This window comes from Oratosquilla oratoria, chromosome 12 (assembly GCF_046742065.1).
Source record: "Oratosquilla oratoria isolate Oo_2021 chromosome 12, ASM4674206v1, whole genome shotgun sequence".
Classification (NCBI taxonomy): Eukaryota; Metazoa; Arthropoda; class Malacostraca; order Stomatopoda; family Squillidae; genus Oratosquilla; species Oratosquilla oratoria.
Genome location: NC_134788.1, coordinates 3615834 through 3635944, shown reverse-complemented (window position 1 = coordinate 3635944; position 20111 = coordinate 3615834). Strand labels below are relative to the sequence as shown.

General features: G+C 39.6%; 1 protein-coding gene across 7 annotated transcripts in view; it reads left to right on the top strand.

Moving 5' to 3' along the window:
• LOC143030915 (ATP-dependent clpX-like chaperone, mitochondrial) overlaps positions 1-20111 on the top strand; it is a 160885-nt gene that overhangs the window by 105062 nt on the left and 35712 nt on the right. For all 7 annotated transcript variants that reach the window (XM_076194166.1, XM_076194167.1, XM_076194161.1 and 4 more), the window contains 2 exons: positions 9685-9852; positions 10423-10551. In XM_076194166.1, the coding sequence (XP_076050281.1) occupies positions 9685-9852; positions 10423-10551 (297 nt within the window). The remainder of the gene's footprint in view (positions 1-9684; positions 9853-10422; positions 10552-20111) is intronic.

The following is a 20111-nucleotide window of genomic DNA, read 5'->3' as shown; positions in this document are numbered from 1 at the left end:
AATAATTAATGAGCTGAGTGAATTAGAAAAAGAACTAATTGAGGTTAAATGTGAAAATGAAAGGATGAAAAACAAAGGTACCACCAATAGTGAATGTTAAAAAAAAAAAAAAAAAAATGGTAAATTACAAAATACTGGCAGTGTCTGAAAGAATTGAAGACAATTTATTTAGGTGAGGAAATTTTGCAGAAGATTAAGAAATGGAATGAAAACAGAGAAAACGAAGAGATAGCTTTTAAAGAAATAGTACAACAATTAATGCAGGAGAATGCAAAGGACACAATTATTCAAGTAATCAAAGAGAAACCAAATTTGTTTGGAGATACAGTGGATAAAAAGAAGTGTATTTTTGTATATGGACTAGAGGAGAAACATGGTATGGTTAGGTACTTGAGGGAAAAATCAGAAAAAGAAATAGCAAAAGCAATTCTAAAAGAAGTACAAAACAGAGACCAAGAAGTAGAAAAGGAAATAGAAGTTTATAGGATGGGACAATATTCAAAAGACATAAATCAACCACTAAAGATAGAATTAAGGTAACAAATAGTTGTAGAAGACATACTGGCAAAATTAGGAAAGTTAGCAAAGAGTGAACACTACAACAATATATGGATAAAAAAGAAATGAATGTTGAGGAAAGAGAAGGAGAGCACACTAAGAGATGAAGCTAAAGAAAAAACACAAAGTGAACCAAGGCCAAAAGAAAGGAGTTCTATTGGAGAGTCTTAGACATGAGGCTGAGAAAATGGTACATCAAGGTAAGCAAAATGAACAGAACAGAAAACGGGATAGAGGAGGGAAAAAATTAAAAGTGGCTTATAGTAATATAGATGGATTGATTTCAGGATTAAATGAACTAAATGAAAACCTGGAAAGAATGAGTGAAGAAAGACTAGTAAAAGAGGTATGGAAGGCAGATGTGGAGGGAGTGAACATGAGGGGACATCCTAGGATGAGGTGGATGGATGGGGTGAAGGGGGCTTTGGGGAAGAGGGGAATGTCTGTTGAGGAAGGAAGGGAGAGGACGGAAGACAGAGGTGAGTGGAGAATGGTTGTATATGGATGATGTTGTGATTGCATGAGGAGGAATGGGCGGGGTGGGGGGTGGGGGGGGTAGTATGTGTGAGTAAATTTTGACGCAGCCCGAAGGGATTTCTCCCCGTCCTCTCCTTATATGCAAGGGGGGACGGAGAGGGGGGTTCGCCGATTAAATGAAGCGGCCTTGCTGTGGATGTGCTGTGTCTTGCGACACTGCTTCTGACCCAGGGCGGTGGGCAAGGTGCAGGGATGACCCGTCATCCAGGAGGTGCTAAGATGAGAGGGAGGGTGGGAGGGGTGTGGAGTGTATTTAGGGATGAAATGGGTGGGAGTGTTTTATGCCTTTCCCTTTTTGGCTACCTCCCTTGGAAGGGGGAAAAAGCCTTGGTATATGTATGTAAATGAAAACCTTAAAAAAAAATATATATATATATATTTAATGGGAATTACAGTGACAAAATTAAGGGGTCCACTACCACCAAATAGTGTTGGACATGGATTATATAAACATTGGATCAAAAATAGAAATGAGAAACAGGGTGGAGGAGTCACATTTCTGGCCAAGAAAAGCTTAATGTGATGAAGGTTACAGAGGGTATAAACAGTGTGGAAATGATTATGATAAAGGTTGAAGATAGTGACATGAAAAGTAGAAGATTGTAGTGATTTATGGATCCCCAAAAATGGGCTCTTGGAAAGAGGACAAGCATTCAAAAATGTTCATCTCTGTATTTATCTACAACACCCCTTTCAGAATTGCTTTCCTCCTCCCAGTGGACTTTTGTATAGTCATTTCTAGCTTGTTTGTAAGCTTCTTTTGTTTTATTGTTTCTTATCTTCAATTTTCACCAAGCTATATCCCTTACTCTTGCTCTTTTTTCCACACTTTTGGTTGAACCAGTCTTGTTTCTGATTCTTCCATCCACTAATCTTTGGCCCATGTTTGTTCATTCCCAGGTTGTAAATGTAAAGATTTCCTAGTTCCTCATTATCCCAGTGGTATTCCTGAATACCAGTCAGCTTTTTCAAAGAATTCAAGCTAGAGTAATTCCTTCCCAATATTGAGTCCCTGGCCTGTATTATTTATTCCTTAGGTTTATTTCTTCATTGACCAGGATTCAGTAGTTATATGGTCACTTTTTTCTTTGGGGCTAAGGTAGTTCATGGTTCTAATGATGTCTGACTCTTTGATCTCATGGGAATGTCATCTCTTACGCGAGTCACTTCCTTTACCTACTCGATCATTATGTTCTCCATTTCTATATTTAACAGATAAATTGAGACTCCTCTTTAAATCAGCATTCATTGTCCATATCTTACAGTCATACAGCAAGACAGGAAGCACAAGTGACTTGAAGATTTAAGTCTTAGTCTTGCATAAATAATGACAAGCAGTGTGAAAACACATTCTGGCCAGTATTTTACTTTGGCAGCAGTGCCTAAAGTTACAATCAATGTCATATGGAGATATTATAAGACAGTTTCCTGTGGAAGCCAAAAATGCTGTCAGAAAAAGAGAAAAAGCAGATAAGAAGCTCTGCAACAATAATTTTGCCATGATTTGTTATCAAACATGTTTGAGAGAAAATCTGCCCATATATACAAAGAAATATATATATGTATGTATATATATATATATATATATATATATATATATATATATATATTTATGTATGTATGTATGTATATATTCATATATCATATATGTATATATATTGTATATATATATATGTATATATATGTATATATATATGTATATATATATATGTATATATGTATATATATATGTATATATATATATATATATATGTATATTATATATATATATATATATATATGTATATATTATATATATATGATATATATATATATATATATATATATATATATATATATATATATATATATATTATATATATATATATATATATATATATATATATATGTATGTATATATATATATATATATATATATATATATATATATATTTATGTATGTAAATGTTTAGTATAGTTTACAATTAGATATATTAAAGTGGTTAATATACAACTTTAGTGATTGTGATTAAGTGGTTAATAACAAAGTTTACTGTACTGCATTTTAAGACTTTAGTATCACCCCTGTTTTGGTGAGTGCAAGTGCATAGTACAATCTGTGCTATTTTGGTATTTGCATTATAATGAGTTCTTGTGTGGAAGGGGTTGAGGTAACCATCTGATGATTCAAACTTTCAGCTAATTTAACCTAGGTCCTTTACCATTTAATTTGGATTAGAGAGGGTTTAGTGTGCATGCAATAAAGCTCTCTAGTTTTTTTTTTTTGTTTTTTTTCTTCTTCTTCTCTTCTCTCCCTGAGTCTTTCTGATTAAATCTTCTCTCTAACCAGTGGTTCATGGTCACATAAATGGGCACCTAAAAACATAATATATATGAAAAAGCTTACATATTTCTTTGCACTTGAATGCATGGAATAGGTTTAATTAGTAGGGTCAGAAATGCATATAATATGAGGTTTAACAATAAATTTGCTGCATTCATGCGTGAGATGTAATCATATATTTTGTATGATTTCAACAAACGAGTGAATGGAGGATATTACTGATTTAATTTTTTTTTCCCCTCCCCATTTCCTTCCGGTCTTGCTAACAGTTTCAAGTAAGTGGAGCCACCAAAGTATTCATTTGGTCTTTGCAACAAGTTATATTACACTTTTTCTTCATTTTTTTTTTTTTCTAATATTTGCTTATTTTTACATGTCCACATGTATGCCTACAAACAATATTACTGGCTGCTTCTTTATTGATGCCCAGAATGCTTTAACCTGTCTTTCATCAGGACACTCTTGACATTCAGATATCTTGCAAAACAGACTGACATTTTTTCACATCCAGGCAACCATTACCTCCAGAGTGAGGTGGTTAGGCATAGGAAAGGAAAATTCTACCCCTGTCACTTTCATTACATATTTTCTTGTCCCGCTTCCCACTAAGCCATGTGAAGACTGCACCTCATCACTTTGATAGCAATACTGCCACCTCATCTGTGTTGGGTCACTCATATATTTTTGCTTGTTTAACAGCCTGACCACATACTCTTATGGTTTATTCAACCCATTAACCCACATTTTTCTTGGTCTACCCTTTATTCTCCCTTTCAAACATACCATGCATACATACATATATCAAAAGAACCTTTCTCCTTTATATGGAGGCAACTTATGCAAGGCCTAGTATAGGCCTTATGGTTACGGAGCTGCCTAGTGTAGGCCTTATGGTTTTACGGAGCTGCCTAGTGTAGGCCATATGGTCTCTTGCAGTCTCCTTCATTCTTATATTCATTTTTATGTTCTTAAGGCATGTACCCACCCTTCAACCAGCCCACACCCATCCAGAATCCACTTGTTGTCCTTTCTATTGTAGCATTTTGTGAATGAAGGGTCATCCCTGTCTCCTGTCCACTCCTTGGGTCAGAGGCAATACATACATACATACATATACCAGAGGCTTTTTCCCCCTTACAAGGGAGATAGCCAAAAAACAAAGGCATAAAACCATTCCCACCCATTCCATCCCCAATACACTCCCCTCCACCCTCTACCTTCCCTCTTATCTTGGCAACTCCTGGATGCCGGGTCATCCCTGCATCTTTCACTGCCCTGGGTCAGAAGCAGTGTTGCAAGACATAGCACATCCACAGCAAGGCCGGTTCATTAAATCGGTGACCATCCCCCTCTCCGTCCCCTCATGCAGAAAAGGAGAAGACGGGGAGAAATCCCTTCGGTCTGTGTCATATTTTTCTCACACATACTACCTCACCCCCCATCCCCCCACCCCCCCACAAAAGAGAAATCCCACTCAAAACACATAGGAATTACACTATTCTGCTTATATTCAGGTCACCACCCAGCACTGAAACAAAGCTAATGTAGAATTGGCCTTGTTACAAATGCCATGTGTGGAAGATGCATTCATAACAAAGAAGGAAAAGAGCATGTTGTCTTTCACTACCCAACACTCACAAACCAAACATTTCTACAAAATCTCTTCTCTAAAAGACCTATGGTCAAACCTGTTGACTGTGGTTGGTTTCCTTAGGGCTGCAGGCAAGAAAGGTCAAGACTGACACATTGAGATGGAATAGACCTATTGGACAATAATGGTTGTATTTAGTGTAAGTCATATTATTATTGCATTAATGCTGGTCATTTTAAGAAATCATTGGGGCATTTGGGGAGAGAGACTGGAGGAAGTGGATAGCTTTAGATACTTGGGTGTGAATGTGGCGGGAAAGGGGGGGAATGGAGGTGGAGGTAGAATGTAGATTGAGAGAAGTAAGTGCCTTGGTGGATTAAAAAGTGTAATGTAAAATAGACATTTGGGAATGGATACTGGGAGGAGGTTGTATGAAGGAGTGATTGTACTAATAGCACTGTATGGGGCAGAAACATGGAACATAAGAGAGAAAGAAGGAGTTTGAATGTGTTTGAGATGAAGTGCCTGAGAAGTATGATAGGGGTTGCTGGGCTGGATAGGGTGAGAAATGAGGAGGTCAGGAGGAGAATGGGGGTGGAAAAGGAGTTAGGGTTGATGAAAGAGTATTGGGATGGTTTGGACACATGGAAAGAATGAGTGAAGAAAGACTAGTAAAAAAGGTGTGGAAGGCAGATATGGAAGGAGTGAACATGAGCGGGTGACCTAGGATGAGATGGATGGATGGGGTAAAAGGGGCTTTGGGGAAGAAGGGAATGTCTGTTGAGGAAGTACAGGAGAGGACAGAAGATGGGATGGAGAATGGTTGTATATGGATGATGTTGTAATGCATGAGGTGGAATGGATGGGAGATGAGGGAGTATGTGTGAAAAAAAAATTGACGCAGTCTGAAGGGATTTCTCCCTGTCTTCTTTTCTGTATGAGGGGACGGAGAAGGGGGGGGTTGCCGATTTAATGAAGCGGCCTTGCTGTGGATGTGCTGTGTCTTGTGACCCTGCCTCTGACCCAGGGCAATGGACAAGATGCAGGGATGACCCATCATCCAGGAGGTGTCAAGATGAGAGGAAAAGGGTTGTTGTTGTTGTTGCCGTTCCCTAGACTGTCTGTCCGAGCAGTCCCGTCTCCCCAAGGAATGCCACAGCCGAAACTGGGTTTTCCCATAAATCCTTTATAGAGTGTATGTTGTGTTGTTTGCATGCATAATTGTGTATAATGCAGTCTTCCATTATGTGTTGTATGGTATGGGGTGAAGTGTTACATCCTGGGCAGCTGTTCACAATGTGGTCATCCAGCCTCTTCTGGTAGCTTAGAAGTGCTGGGTGGTGGCCGCATCGCAGTCTGGCCAGGTGGACTCTGTCCTTTTGTAGGAGAGAGGATTCAGAAGGGTGGATATCAGGGGGTCTGGTATGCAGCAGTGTGTTGTCTTTCAGTGTGTTAATGGAGTGGTGAGTGATATGATTATGAATATGTTTCCAGAGGCTGGTACTGTATTTGGTGGTTGTGGAGGAAGAGAAGAGAGTATCTGTGTGTGATACAGGTCTTTGGGTGTTGTTTTAATATTTCTAGGTGTGTGTGGGTGTTCTGCTATGTAGTGTAGCTGGTGTGATGTGTTTGTGGTGGCTGCGGCAAGTGTTTGTGTGCCTCTCATGTTGAGGTGGTCCTTGACTTTGAGGACTTTTGTTTCATGGTGTAAATGATCTATAGGTGTTGTATTTGTGCAGCCTGTAATTGTTTTTAAGGCTTTGTTTTGTATGGTTTGAAGGGTGTTGTGGTGTGTGTCACTGAGATTAGGAGCCCATGCAGGACTCGCATAATTCATCACTGAGCGTATGCATTGTTTGTATATTGTTGTATTAGTTTCTTTGTTTTGTCCAAATGTTGTTCCAGTGATTGACTTAAGTGCGTTAAGTCTAGGTGTGCATTTGTTTTTTATGTTTGTGATGTGTTGTTTGAAAGACATGGATGTATCGTATGTTACACCAAGAATTTTCGGTGTGTTTGTGTGTGGTATTAGAGTGTTGTTGATGTAGAGATGAGGTATGTATTTGTGTTCTTTTGTCCAGTTGGTGCGAAGTGTTGCTGTAGATTTGGTTGGAGCTATTTTGAGTCTGTGATGAACCATGTGTTGAGTGCATCAAGGTATGGCTGGATTATTTCTGCAGCTTTGTCTGTGTTACGATGTGTGCATGTGATTGTTATGTCGTCTGCATAGGAAGAGATTTGTATTTTTGAGGTGTCTGGTATGGGTAAGTCATGCATGTATAGATTAAAGAGCGTGGGGGATAGAACAGAGCCCTGTGGTACTCCATTCAATGTTTCTGATGTGCGATGATTGGCCATTATATGACACATAAGCATTCCTACCAGCCAGATAATTGGCCAGTCATCTTTTGGTGTTATTGTGCATGTCTGTGTTATATACTTTATTTGTTAGGTTGTGGCGGGGGATAGCATCAAAAGCTTTACTAATGTCTAATGTTATAAGAAGTGTTCTTTGGTGGGGCCTATCTGAATTGATGCCATCTAAAATTCTTTGTGTGAGGTTTATCAGAAGAGTGTTTGTGGAGTGTAGTGGCCTAAAACCATGTTGTGAGTCAGCAAGGGGAATATGTGGTGTGACAAGTTGAAGTATTAGGTGTTCAATGACATTAGAGGGGGTGCAGAGAAGTGTGATTGGGCGGTGCGATGTTAGGATTGTTGGGTCTTTGTTCAGTTTTGGAATGGTGATTATTTTACCATATTTCCAGATGTCGGGTATAGTGTTGTGTGAATAGCTGTAGTTTGCAATGTTTGTGAGTGCGCGTATACCTTGTGGTCCAATGTGTTTTAGGTGGATGTTGCTTATGTTATCAGGGCCACAGGCAGATGAGTGCTTGAGATTATGTATTATGTGTTTTGTCTGACTGTCTATGAAGGGTGTATAGTCTGAGTCTGTTGGAAAGTCTTTCTTACGTCGAATAGTGCATCGGTCGTCAGGGTGAGAAGTGAGATGGCTTGTCTGTGCAAAATGATTTATGAGTGTGTTTGCTTGTTGTCTGTTTGAGGGTAGATTGTCTGTTGTTGTGATTATTGCTGCGTGAGAGCGTGTGGTGTTACTGTTGGATAGTGTAATGCTTTTGAGTGTCTTGTAGAATTTGCTGGTGTTTGTTTTGTGATCAAGTGTATTGATAAAGTTTTGCCAATTTTGTGTTTTTTGTTTGTGTATTTTATTGGCAATCACAGTGTTTAGTGTTTGTATTTTGTGTGCTATGTTTTGAGGGATAGGTGTGGGGGTATTGTGTTTAAGCGTGTCTCATTGTCTGATGAGGCCTTGGATTTCTGGTGTGAAGTTGGAGTTGTGTGATTTTCTGTTGCCTCTAGGGATGTATCTCTTGTCTGCATTTTGTATGATTGTATTAAAAGTGTGCACAGCATTGTTTATGTTTGTGATTGGTGTACTGTTAAGTGTTTCAAAATGTTGTTCTGTCTCTTCAGTAAAAGCTTCCCAGTTAGCTCTCTTGTAATTGGTGTATGTGTGTCTGTGGCCAACTGGGGTGCATCTTGTTTTGGTGGTGATGATGATTGGAAGGTTGGTCAGAACCAAGGGTTCCGACCACTCTCCATGATGTTGTTGGGGTTAGGCAGGGGGAGCAAAAGGTGATATCAGGAGAGGAGGGAGTGTAGAGGGCTTGGTGTGGGATATGTGTATGATTATGTGTGTTGTTCATGATAGTCAATGAGTCAAACTGAGTCTGTATATCAAGCCCTCTGTCTGTGTTAGGGTTGTCGACATACCAGGCAGACAACTTGGCGTTGAAGTCACCACCCATGATCAGGTTGGGGATTGAGGCTAGTTGGCTAAATTGAGGCCTGAAGGTGTTTGTAACTGTGGGGGATGATTGGGGGTAATGTACATGTTAACTATTGTCAGTGTTGATTTGTTGCCTGTGCGGATTCAAATGGATTGGATTTCTGTAGTGTTATCTGTGGTAGGGAGGAGAATTTTGGTTGTGGCACTTGTGTCCACAAAACAGAGGAAAAGGATAGAGGGGAGCGGAGTGTGATAGGGATGGAATGGGTGGGAGTGGTTTTAATGCCTTTGTTTTTTTGCTACCTCCCTTACAAGGGGGAAAAAAGCCTTTGGTATATGTATGTATTGGGGCATTGATGAAGCTAATTGTGACCTATATTTGATAATCTGGATACTGTTGTTTTAGAAACATTACTTTGCATAAGTTCATCAATTATTTGCTTCATACAGAAAACAAAAACCATGTCTTTTACTGCCCTACACTCACAACCCTGACAAGTCTACAAAATCTCTTCTGTATGCGACCTGTGGTCAAACCTGTTGGCTGTGACTGTATTCCTTGGGGCTGTAGATCTTTTGCAAGAGAGGTCAGGGGCAACAGATTGAGATGGGATGGTCTCACTGGACAGTTATGATTGTATTTATGTTCAACTTATGTAAGCCACATTATCATTGCAATCACATAATACTAGAGATATTAAGAAATTAGTGGAGCATTGAAGGTAATGGTGACCTGTGTCTATTATTTAGGATACTGTTTGTTTTTGAAGCATTATTTTGCATACATTCATCAATGATTTGCTTCTGTAGTTATGGATGTAGTTAAGAAGTCAAATTCTTATAATTATCATTCTCTTCCTTGCTCAGTACTTAGGCTTTGGAATGGGTGGACAGTCAGGTGGACGAAGGGCTGCAACACAAGCAGATATGGCCCACCAAACAGCTGGAACCGATGCTGAAGAAGACAACCTAGAGAAGGATGCATTACTTGCCAAGTGTGAAGCGAGGGATCTCATTGAGTTTGGCATGATACCAGTAAGAATTCCTATTTTTTTTTTATTCATTTTTTTCAGCAATTGATAATAGGAAGATGAGTGATGTAGTGTGAAGGGAATCCATCTCTGAGAAGTGGCATTTTTTTAGATGTCCCCAGCATGTAAAATCATATATATGCAACAGGGCCCAATTTTATACATAAAGATTAGTCATGGAAGATGTATTATTTTTACTCTGTATACTAGCATAATTTTTTTTTTATGAAAATGTAAAAAAGTACTGGACAGTTTTCACTTCATACTAATTCACATTGTGGAACACATCTCATATATATACATATATATATATATATATATATATATATATATATATATATATATATATATATATATATATATATATATATATATATATATGTATATATATATATATATATATATATATATATATATATATATATATATATATATATATATATATTATATATATATTTATATATGCAAGGACCAGTACAAATATCACCTAAATAAGAAAAGAATATGTTAATTAATACTGTCATTGTATACATTATAGGAAAATCACAAGTTAATCATCATATCTCAATTTCAGGAATTTGTAGGCCGGTTCCCAGTACTAGTACCCTTCCACTCTTTGACAGCGACCATGTTAGTCAAGATCCTCACTGAACCAAAGAATGCCCTTGTGCCACAGTTCCAAATGCTTTTTGGAATGGATAAGGCAAGTCTCTTAGTTGACACTGTTTCTATATGTACCTCCATACCTCCCTATTTGTTATCATTTTCTTCTTTTCACTCTTCCCCTCTCTCATCTCCACACCACTCCGCTTCTCCCTCTTCCAATCATTTCTCCTCTCTACTCCCGCCTGACTCCTCCCTCCTCTCTTTTTCCTTCTCTCTTCTCCTTCGTTTCTTCTCCCTCGTTTCTCCTCCTTCCTCATTCCTCCCTTCTCTCCCCTTCCTCATCACTCCTCCCTCCTCTATCCTCCCTCCTATCTCCTTCTTTCTCCTCCCTCCTCACTCTCTCTACTCATACCTTTTCCCTCTTTCCTCTCTCTTTGATCCCTCTCCCCTTTTTCTTTTCCCCAGTTTCCACTCTTTAATGGGAGGGTGGAAAGGGAGCTGGGAGATAGGGTTGATGAAAGAGTATTGGGATGGTTTGGACACATGGAAAGAATGAGTGAAGAAAGATTAGTAAAAGAGGTGTGGATGGCAGAGGTGGAAGGAGTGAACATGAGGGGGCAACCTAGGATGAGATGGATGGATGGGGTGAAAGGGGCATTACAAAAGAGAGGAATGTCTGTTGAGGAAGGACGGGAGAGGACAGAAGATAGGGGTGAATGGATGATGATGTGATTCATGAGGGGGAGTGGGTGGGGGATGGGGGGTGAGGAAGTATACATGAGAAAACATTTGAAGCAGCCCAAAGGGATTTCTCCCAGTCTTCTCTTTTTCTGCATGAGGGTACAGAGAGGTGGGTCACTGAATTTATGAAGTGGCCTTGCTGTAGATGTGCTGTGTCTTGCGACACTGCTTCTGACCCAGGGCAGTGGACAGGATGCAGGGATGACCCGTCATCCAGGAGGTGCCAAGATAAGAGGGTGGAGGGGAGTGGAATATATGGGAAATGGAATGGGTGGGAGTGGTTTCTATGCCTTTTTCTTTTTGGCTAAACCCCCCTGTGTAAGGAAGGAACAGCCTTGGGTATATGTATGTATGTATTTTCCTCTCTCCTCAACTCCTCTCCTACCCATTTCTTTTCCTGTGTTCCCCCACTTCTCTCCTTCCCTCCATTCTATCCTTTCTATCCTCCATTTTTCTCCTTCCCCTATCTCCTCCCCTCTTCCCTCCACCTCTCTTTCCCCTGACTACCAATTTTTATCACCCTCTCCTCTTCCCATTCTTTCTTCCTGTTCTCTCTATCTTTTTTTCTCTCTCTTTCTCTCTCTCTCTTCCTTCCTCTACCTATCTTTCTCTTCCCCACTCTCCATCCCTCTTCTCACTCTCTCTCTCTTCCTCTCTCTTCCTCTTTCTCGCTTCCTCTCTCTCTCCCTTTCTGTCTCTCTCTCCCTCTTTCCCTCTCTCTCTCCCTCTTTCTCTCTCTCTCTCTCTCTCTCTCTCTCTCTCTCTCTCTCTCAATCTCTCACTCTCTCTCTCTCTCTATCTCTCTCTCATCCCCTCTCTCTCATCCCCTCTCTCTCTTTTCCTCTCTCTTCTCTTTCTCTCCTTCTTTCTTATTTTTCTTTCTTTCTCCTTCCTCCATCCTCCACCACCATAGTAGCCATTACGTTCCCTGATGAGAGCTTAGAGCTCATGTATTTAACTAATTGTATTATCTATCAATTGTTGCCTTAAATTTATTTATAGTGTTGGCTAGGATTATATTTTCATCTAACTTATTCCACATATCATCTGTGTGGAACACTATACTTCCTGACATCTTTTAAACAGGTATGGTGACCACATCACCACTGCATGTTCCAATCTGAGATACATCAAGTTTTCAAAATTTTTCTTCATCATGTTCTCATCCATGTAATGAAATGCCACTCATATTTTTCAACAGATTATAGGTCTCTCTTGTTATTTTCCTTTTGTGTAGTTCAGGTGATATTTATCTCTGTTTCCTCCTTTGAATTTGCCATTGTTTCTTTTCCCATTTTGTAGTCCATCATTGGTCTTTTGTTGTCGTTCCCTAGACTGTCTGTCCGAGCAGTCCCGTCTCCCCAAGGAAGGCCACAGCCGAAACTGGGTTTTCCCACAAATCCTTTATAGAGTGTATGTTGTGTTGTTTGCGTGCATGATTGTGTATAATGCAGTCTTCCATTATGTGTTGTATGGTATGGGGTGAAGTGTTACATCCTGGTCTTTTGTTGCTTTGGCTTGTTTCCAATATTATCACTTCTTTGTGCTAAAATTAATTTTCCAATCCAGACTCCACTCAAGCATTTTAACCTGGTTCTTTTATAACATTATATAAGCCTCCTCTCTTCTCACCCTCTTCTTGATCTTTGCATCTTCAGCAAATAAATTTGCATGGCTGTTTATTCCTTTTCTCATCTACCTATATACTAAGGGCCCCTTATAAAGGAGGAAGATGGGACTAGGCATCCTTCTTTCTATAGCCCTAAAGGGTAAATTCCTATAAGAAGTCAAAGCAAGAGGATCTGGGTGGATTTTTTCCAACCAGAATCCTAAGGTTTGGGTCTTTTAATGTGCATGGGTGTGTTACAGATAAGAATAAAAAGGAAGAAGTAGGCAGTATGTGAAAAGGAAGATGGATGTGTTGGCATTAAAAGAAATTAAGTTGAAAGGGAGAGGTGAGTTTGAGTTTGGGAGTGTAGTGGAGAGGGTGTCAGGATTGAGGAGAGGATGAGAGAGGGAAGGGGTGTATACTAGTAAGTGAAGAGATAGGTAAGCATTTGGTGGAGTGGAAGGAGATTTCTACAAGGTTTGTGGATGAAGATGAAACTGGGAAGGGAGATATATTTACCCAGTTGTATTATACGGGAAGGGGAGCTATGCTCATAGTGACCCATCTTTGTATCTCGCATCTAGTTTGTTCTTAAATTCTTGTATGGTGTTTGCACACACTATTGTTTTGTCCAATTTGTTCCAGACATCCACCACTCTGTGTGGAAAAGTTTTTTTTTGCATCCCGTCTATAACTATCCTTTTTGAGTTTCTTTTCATGTCCCCTTGTTTTTCTTTTATCCCAATTTAATAAGTCTTCCCTGTCAAGGACTTCCATGCCTTTCATGATTCTATAAATGCCCAATAAATCTCCTCTTTCTCTTCTTTGTCGGGTTGGTAGTTCCAGTTTAGAAAATCTTTGTTCATATGTCAATTTTGAAAGTATTGGGCCTGGTAGTGGGAAGAGTGCATATGGACCTGGCTGTGAGAAGAGTGTGGAGCAAAGGGAGGCTTTTTGGATAGATTTAAATGAATGCATAAAGAGTTTTGGGAGAAATGTCAATGTAGTGGTATTTGGAGATCTCAATGCTAGAGTAGGGGATGAACCAATAGACGGAGTGGTTGGGAAGTGTGGAGTGCCAGGAAAAAATGGTAGTGGAGAGTTGATGGTGGAGATACATTTAGAAAAAGAGTTGATGATAGCTAACACAGTGTTTAGGAAAAAAATTAAACATAAGTACACATGGGAGAGGCTGGTGGATTGAAGGGTGTTGATAAGGCTCTAATGTACTACTATATAGTGGTATCCAGGAGAAGAGTAGGAAGAGTTTAGGATGTCCTTTTTCTTAGGGGACTGAGTAGGGGAATATCAGATCATTTGTGGTGGAAGGTAAATTGAGAGTGGAGGATAGATGGAGAAAGAGGAAAAGGACAGAAGGTAGGGAGCTGCTTAGAGTAAACAGTTTAGATAAGGAAATGGAGCAGAAATACAATGAGAAGCTAAGAGAAGTGTGGAAAGTGGAGTGGAGGAGGAATGGGGTGTGTTTCAAGGAGGGAGTAACAAGGTGTGCAAAAATAGTGTGTGGAACAAGGAGGATGGGAGGCAATAGAAAGAAGGGTAGTGAGTGGTGGGATGATGAATTGAAGAAGGTTATGAGAGGTACAAAGAAAGAAGAAAAGAAGCAAAATATATGATACACATACCAAAGGCTTTTTCCCCCTTACAAGGGAGGTAGCCAAAAAAACAAAGGCATAAAAATCATTCCCACCCATTCCATCCCTAATACACTCCACTCCCCTCTACCCTCTACCCTCCCTCTTATCTTGGCACCTCCTGGATGGCGGGTCATCCCTGCATCTTGTTCACTGCCCTGGGTCAGAAGCAATGTCGCAAGACACAGCACATCTGCAGCAAGGCCACTTCATTAAATCGGCGACCCCCCTTCTCCTTCTCTCTGTCCCCTCATGCAGAAAAGGAGAAGACAGGGAGAAATCCCTTCGGGCTGCGTCAAATTTTTCTCACACATACTACCTCACCCCCCCATCCCCCTACCCATTCCACCTCATGCATCACAGTATCATCCATATACAACCATTCTCCATTCACCCCTATCCTCTGTCCTCTCCCGTCCTTCCTCAACAGACATTCCCCTCTTTCCCAAAGCCCCTTTTACCCCATTCATCCATCTCATCCTAGGTCGCCCTCTCATGTTTACTCCCTCCACATCTGTCTTCCATACCTCTTTTACTAGTCTTTCTTCACTCATTCTTTCCATGTGTCCAAACCATCCCAATACTCTTTCATCAACCCTATCTCCCAACTCCCTTACCACCCCTGTTCTCCTCCTCACCTCCTCATTTCTCACTCTATCCAGCCTAGTAACCCCCATCATACTTCTCAGACACCTCATCTCAAACACATTCAAACTCCTTCTCTCTTCTTCTCTTATGTTCCATGTTTCTGCCCCATACAGTGCTGTTGGCACAATCACTCCTTCATACAACCTCCTCTTAGCCTCCATTCCCAAATGTCCATTCCTCATCACACACTTTAAGGGAGGTGAGCCAGCTGTTGTTTGTAGACGACACTGCGCTTGTAGGAAGATCAGAGGAGGGATTGAGGAAGTTGGTCACAGAGTTTGGGAGAGTGTGTGAAAGAAGAAAGTTGAAGATAAATGTGGGTAAAAGTAAAGTGATGAGATGTACAAGGGGTGAAAGTGGCAGCAGACTGGAAGTGAGCATTAAGGGAGAGCGACTGGAGGAAGTGGATAGTTTTAGATACTTGAGTGTGAATGTGGCAGGAAAGGGTGGAGTGGAGGTGGAGGTAGAATGTAGATTGAGAGAAGCGAGTGAAATATAAGATAAAGGAATTAAAAAGGAGAACAGATTTAAAATGGGAAGGAGTATGACAGAAAACTTTGAAAGTTATAAAAAGATGTTTTGGAAGAAAATTAAGAGAGGAAGGGGTGGCAAATCAAATAGAGAAGAAAAGATAAGACACAGATGGAGAGATGGGAATGGAAGAGGAGGCAGTAAGGGGAAGATGGGCAAAGTATTTTAGGGAGTTGCTAAATGTGGAGAAGGATAGGAAAGGAGTGGTGGTAACAGTGGGAGGTGCTAAGAAAATAACAGTGATGGGCGAGGAAAATTAAATGAAAGATGTGGTGTAAGTAGATATTAAAATTATGAGAGCAGGTAAGGCACCTGGGTTAGATGGATGTCATGCAGAGTGTCTGAAGAAGAGAGGTACAGTAATAGTGGACTGGCTAGTGAGGTTGTTTAATGTGTGTCTAAGGGAGGGTAGAATGCCAGGGGACTGGAGGAAAAGGGGACAAATGTGATTGTAGTAGTTTCAGAGGATTCAGTTTGTAGAATGTAGTTGGGAAGGCTTATGGGATGGTTTTAATTGAGAAGATAAGGAGAAGAACAGAGTAATTGGTGATGAACAGTGCGAGGTTAGGAAAGGTAGGTGTTGTTTGGATCAGATTTGTGTGGTAAAATGGATAAGAAAGCTTTAGGAAAAGGTAAGGATTTTTTTTTTTTTTTTTAACCTTTTATGGATTTGGAAAAGGCTTATGACAAGGAAGACAGAAAGGCACTGTGGGAGGTATTACAGATATATGGGATTGAAGGAAAGCTGTTAAGGGCAGTCAAGAGTTGTTATGAGAGTAGTAGAGCCTGTGTTAGAATTGGAAATGGAGAGAGTGAATGGTTCAAGGTATAAATGGAACTGCATCAGGGATGTGTCATGTCGCCATGGCTATTCACTATATACATGGATAGGGTGGTGTGATAAATGCAAAGATCAGAGTGGGGGATTAGAGGAATTAACCCCTTCAGTATGGGACACATCGCATGTCTGGCAGAATTAGCAGCCAGACGTGCTATGTTGCGTCATAATATTCTCATTATAAAGAACAAAGTCACTGCTCTGTCGCTTGTTCTCTTTCACCTGTGAATTTTGATAACCATAGAAAATATGATGAAGCCAGTTTACGGAGTATGGGGGTCACACAGGTACGACTACAATAAATATAATCAAGACGCGGACATCGGCATCCTCGCGTACCCACTTGCTCCTCATGATACCTACGTAGGCGTCACCGTATGGAAGGGGTTAAGGGGGGCCACCCCCGAAAACTCCTTGGGCTCATATCTCACTTTGAAATTTTGATATGTAGTTTATTGGTGTAAAGGGATGCTATTCCATAAATTTCATCAAATTTGGATGAATGGTAGCGGCTACAAGAAAAATCGTGTTTTTCTTTTTTTGACCTCACAAAATTAATTTTTCACTTAATTGCTTTGAAATTTTTATCATAGAAATTTTGTTTATATATCTACATTATGTAGGAATTAGTTTTTCAAATTTTTTTTTGTCTTTGAAGGATTTTTTTTTTCGAAAAGTTGTTTTTAGGGCTCATGAATCTTTTTTTTTCTTTTTTAATACAAAAAACTAATTCCTACAAAAATTTATATTTTTGTTGAAGTATAAAATGAGTGGGTTAGGGCATCATTACTTGCGGCGATGGTCGAGGAGATGGGGGCTCGAACCCTGCTACCGGTGAAGTTGAACCAAGGGCATGGTTCATTAAATTCCGAGCTACAAAGCCCTCTGTATAGGGGCACCGTCCTAGCCTCCCGATAGGAGGGAGTTTGTGATGTTAAACCATATCACATAAAATGATACCTAACATAAGTTGATCGGAGTTTTTACCAATTTTGAGAGATTATTTGAAGTCCAAAAAATAACATTTTGAGATATCGACATTTGGTTCCCCTTTCTAAAGAAAATATTAATCACTCATAAGTGATAAGCCGAGCAGTGATAACACACTCTCCCCTTCATCTCTGCTAGTTTCTTCTTGGTTTGAAGAGTCTTGATGCCTTTTCTTTCTCCCTTTACCCTTCTTGAGGTTGGATATCTTCACTATTGTAAGCTTACGTTTGCAGGTCATCTTGCAAGACAAATTTAAGATAAATATTGCAGGAACGCTGTGTAACAACCTCTCTGATGTCTACGTATGTACTAAAGATGCCTAGGAAGACCTCTGTGGGGAAGGGATGCCGTTTGTCAAAATTTATATAAAGAAAAAATTATTTTAATGATAGTTCTATGTAGTTACAAGCATTGAATTATACCTCATTTTCTAGCGCACGTGGCACGCTATGATGCAACACTCCGGGTCATTTAAGAATGGCGTCTGGGGGGGAAAGAATTTAAATTTTAGAAAAAAAAAAAATTACCAAGTGATAGTTTCAGGTAGTAATGACAGGGTGAGCGAATAAAACTGAAAAGTGAAATTTAAAAAATATTCGTGAAAAATTCACCAGTGAAATTTAAAAAGTATTCGTTAAAAATTCACTAGGGTGGCTCTCCTTAATGATGGAGTTTGGGAAGGTATGCGATAGGACAAAGTTGAAGGTAAATGTGGGTAAAAGTAAGGTGATGAGATGTACAAGGAGAGAGGGTGGCACTAGTTTGGAAGTAACTCTTAAAGGAAAGAGGCTGGTGGAAGTGGATAGCTTTAGGTACTTGGGGTTGCATGTGGCAGGAAAGGGAGGAGTGGAGGTGGGGGTAAACTGTAGATTGAGAGAAGTAAGTGTTGTAGGAGATTAAAAAGTGTAATGAGAAATAAGTATTTGGGAATGGATGCAAAGAGATTACATGAAGGGGTGATTGTGTTGACAACATGGTATAGGATAGAGACATAGAATTTAAGAGAGGCAGAGAGGAAAAATTCTGAATTTACCTAGTTGTATTTTACGGGAATGGGAGCTATGCTCGTGGTGTCCCGCCTTTGTATCTCGCAATATCTAGTTTGCTTTTAACCCCTTCCATACAGTGACGCCTCCATAGGCATCATGAGGAACAAGTGGGTATATGAGGATGCCGACGTCGGCGTCTTGATTATATTGTAGCTGTACCTGCATAACCCCTGTACTCTGTAAACTGGCTTCATCATATTTTCTATGGTTATCAAAATTCACGGGTGGAAGAGAGAACGATCAATACAGCGGTGACTTTTTTTTTATAATGGGAGTATTATGACGCAACATCGTACGTCTGGCAGCTAATGCTGCCTGCGAGATTTTGACCCGGAGTGAAGTGGTTAAATTCATGAATGGATTTTGCACACACTATTTTTTCGTCCAGTTTGTTCCAAGTGTCCACCTGTACAATGTTGTCAGCACAATCACCCCTTCTTATAATCTCTTTGCATTCATTTTCTTGTGGTTTAATTTTCTCAATAATACCTCTGAAGTTTCTGTTAAACATTAGCTCAGCTGGAGCTTTACCTGTGGAACAATGGATTGAACGTCTGTAATCGTATAAAAATCTACAGACTCTGGTTAGTATATCACCTTCCTTAAATTTACTTAATCCTTCCTTGAAAGTTTTTACAGCCCTCTCAGCTAAACCATTAGATGATGGGTTATAAGGGGCAGGAGTCATAAGTTTAATTCCATTCTTTTTTAAGAAAGTCTCCATTTCCTCAGATACAAAAGATGAAGCATTATCTGAAACCACAATATCAGATAACCCAAAATTACAAAAAGTTTTTTTCAGCATAGAAATTGTTACTGTAGATGTTGTAGACTTTGTTACATGAACATCCATAAATTTAGAGTGTGAATCTACAATCACTAAGAAATAATTTTCATTGATTGGACCTGCATAGTCCATATGGAGTCTACACCAAGACTTACCCGTCTCAGGCCAAGATAAGGTAACTTCCTGAGAACCTTGGAAATTTTTAAAACAAATTGAACAGGATTTAGTAACCTCTGATATATCTTGGTCTAACTTAGGCCACCATATCCAATTCATGGCTTCAGCCTTCATAGTGCTGATACCATTATGGCCTACATGCAGCTGTGAAAGTACACTACCTCTTAACTCAGCTGGTATAACAACTCTATTCCTAAATAGCAACACATCTTCATATATACTTAAATCTGCTTTAACTGCTGCATATTCAGAAATAACAGGATCAGATACCCAACCAAATTTAACACTTTGAAACACTTTACTCAAAACAGGGTCACTCTTTGTCATAACCTTAACCCTTTCATAGGAAATATTTTGATCTTCCAAATTTTCAACTAAATTCACATATTCAGCAGGTGTATGTGAGTCTAAAACAGAATCTGGCATAGGCAAACGGCTCAGGGCATCTGCCACAACATTATCTTTACCAGACTTAAAACATAAATTGTAATCATACTGGGATAACAATAATGCCCAACGCTGTACTCTTGCGTTTGCATTGACAGGAATCTGTTTATCTTTACCAAATAAACCAAGTAGAGGTTTGTGATCTGTACGGATCACAAACTTACGGCCAAGCAAAAAAAACTTAAACT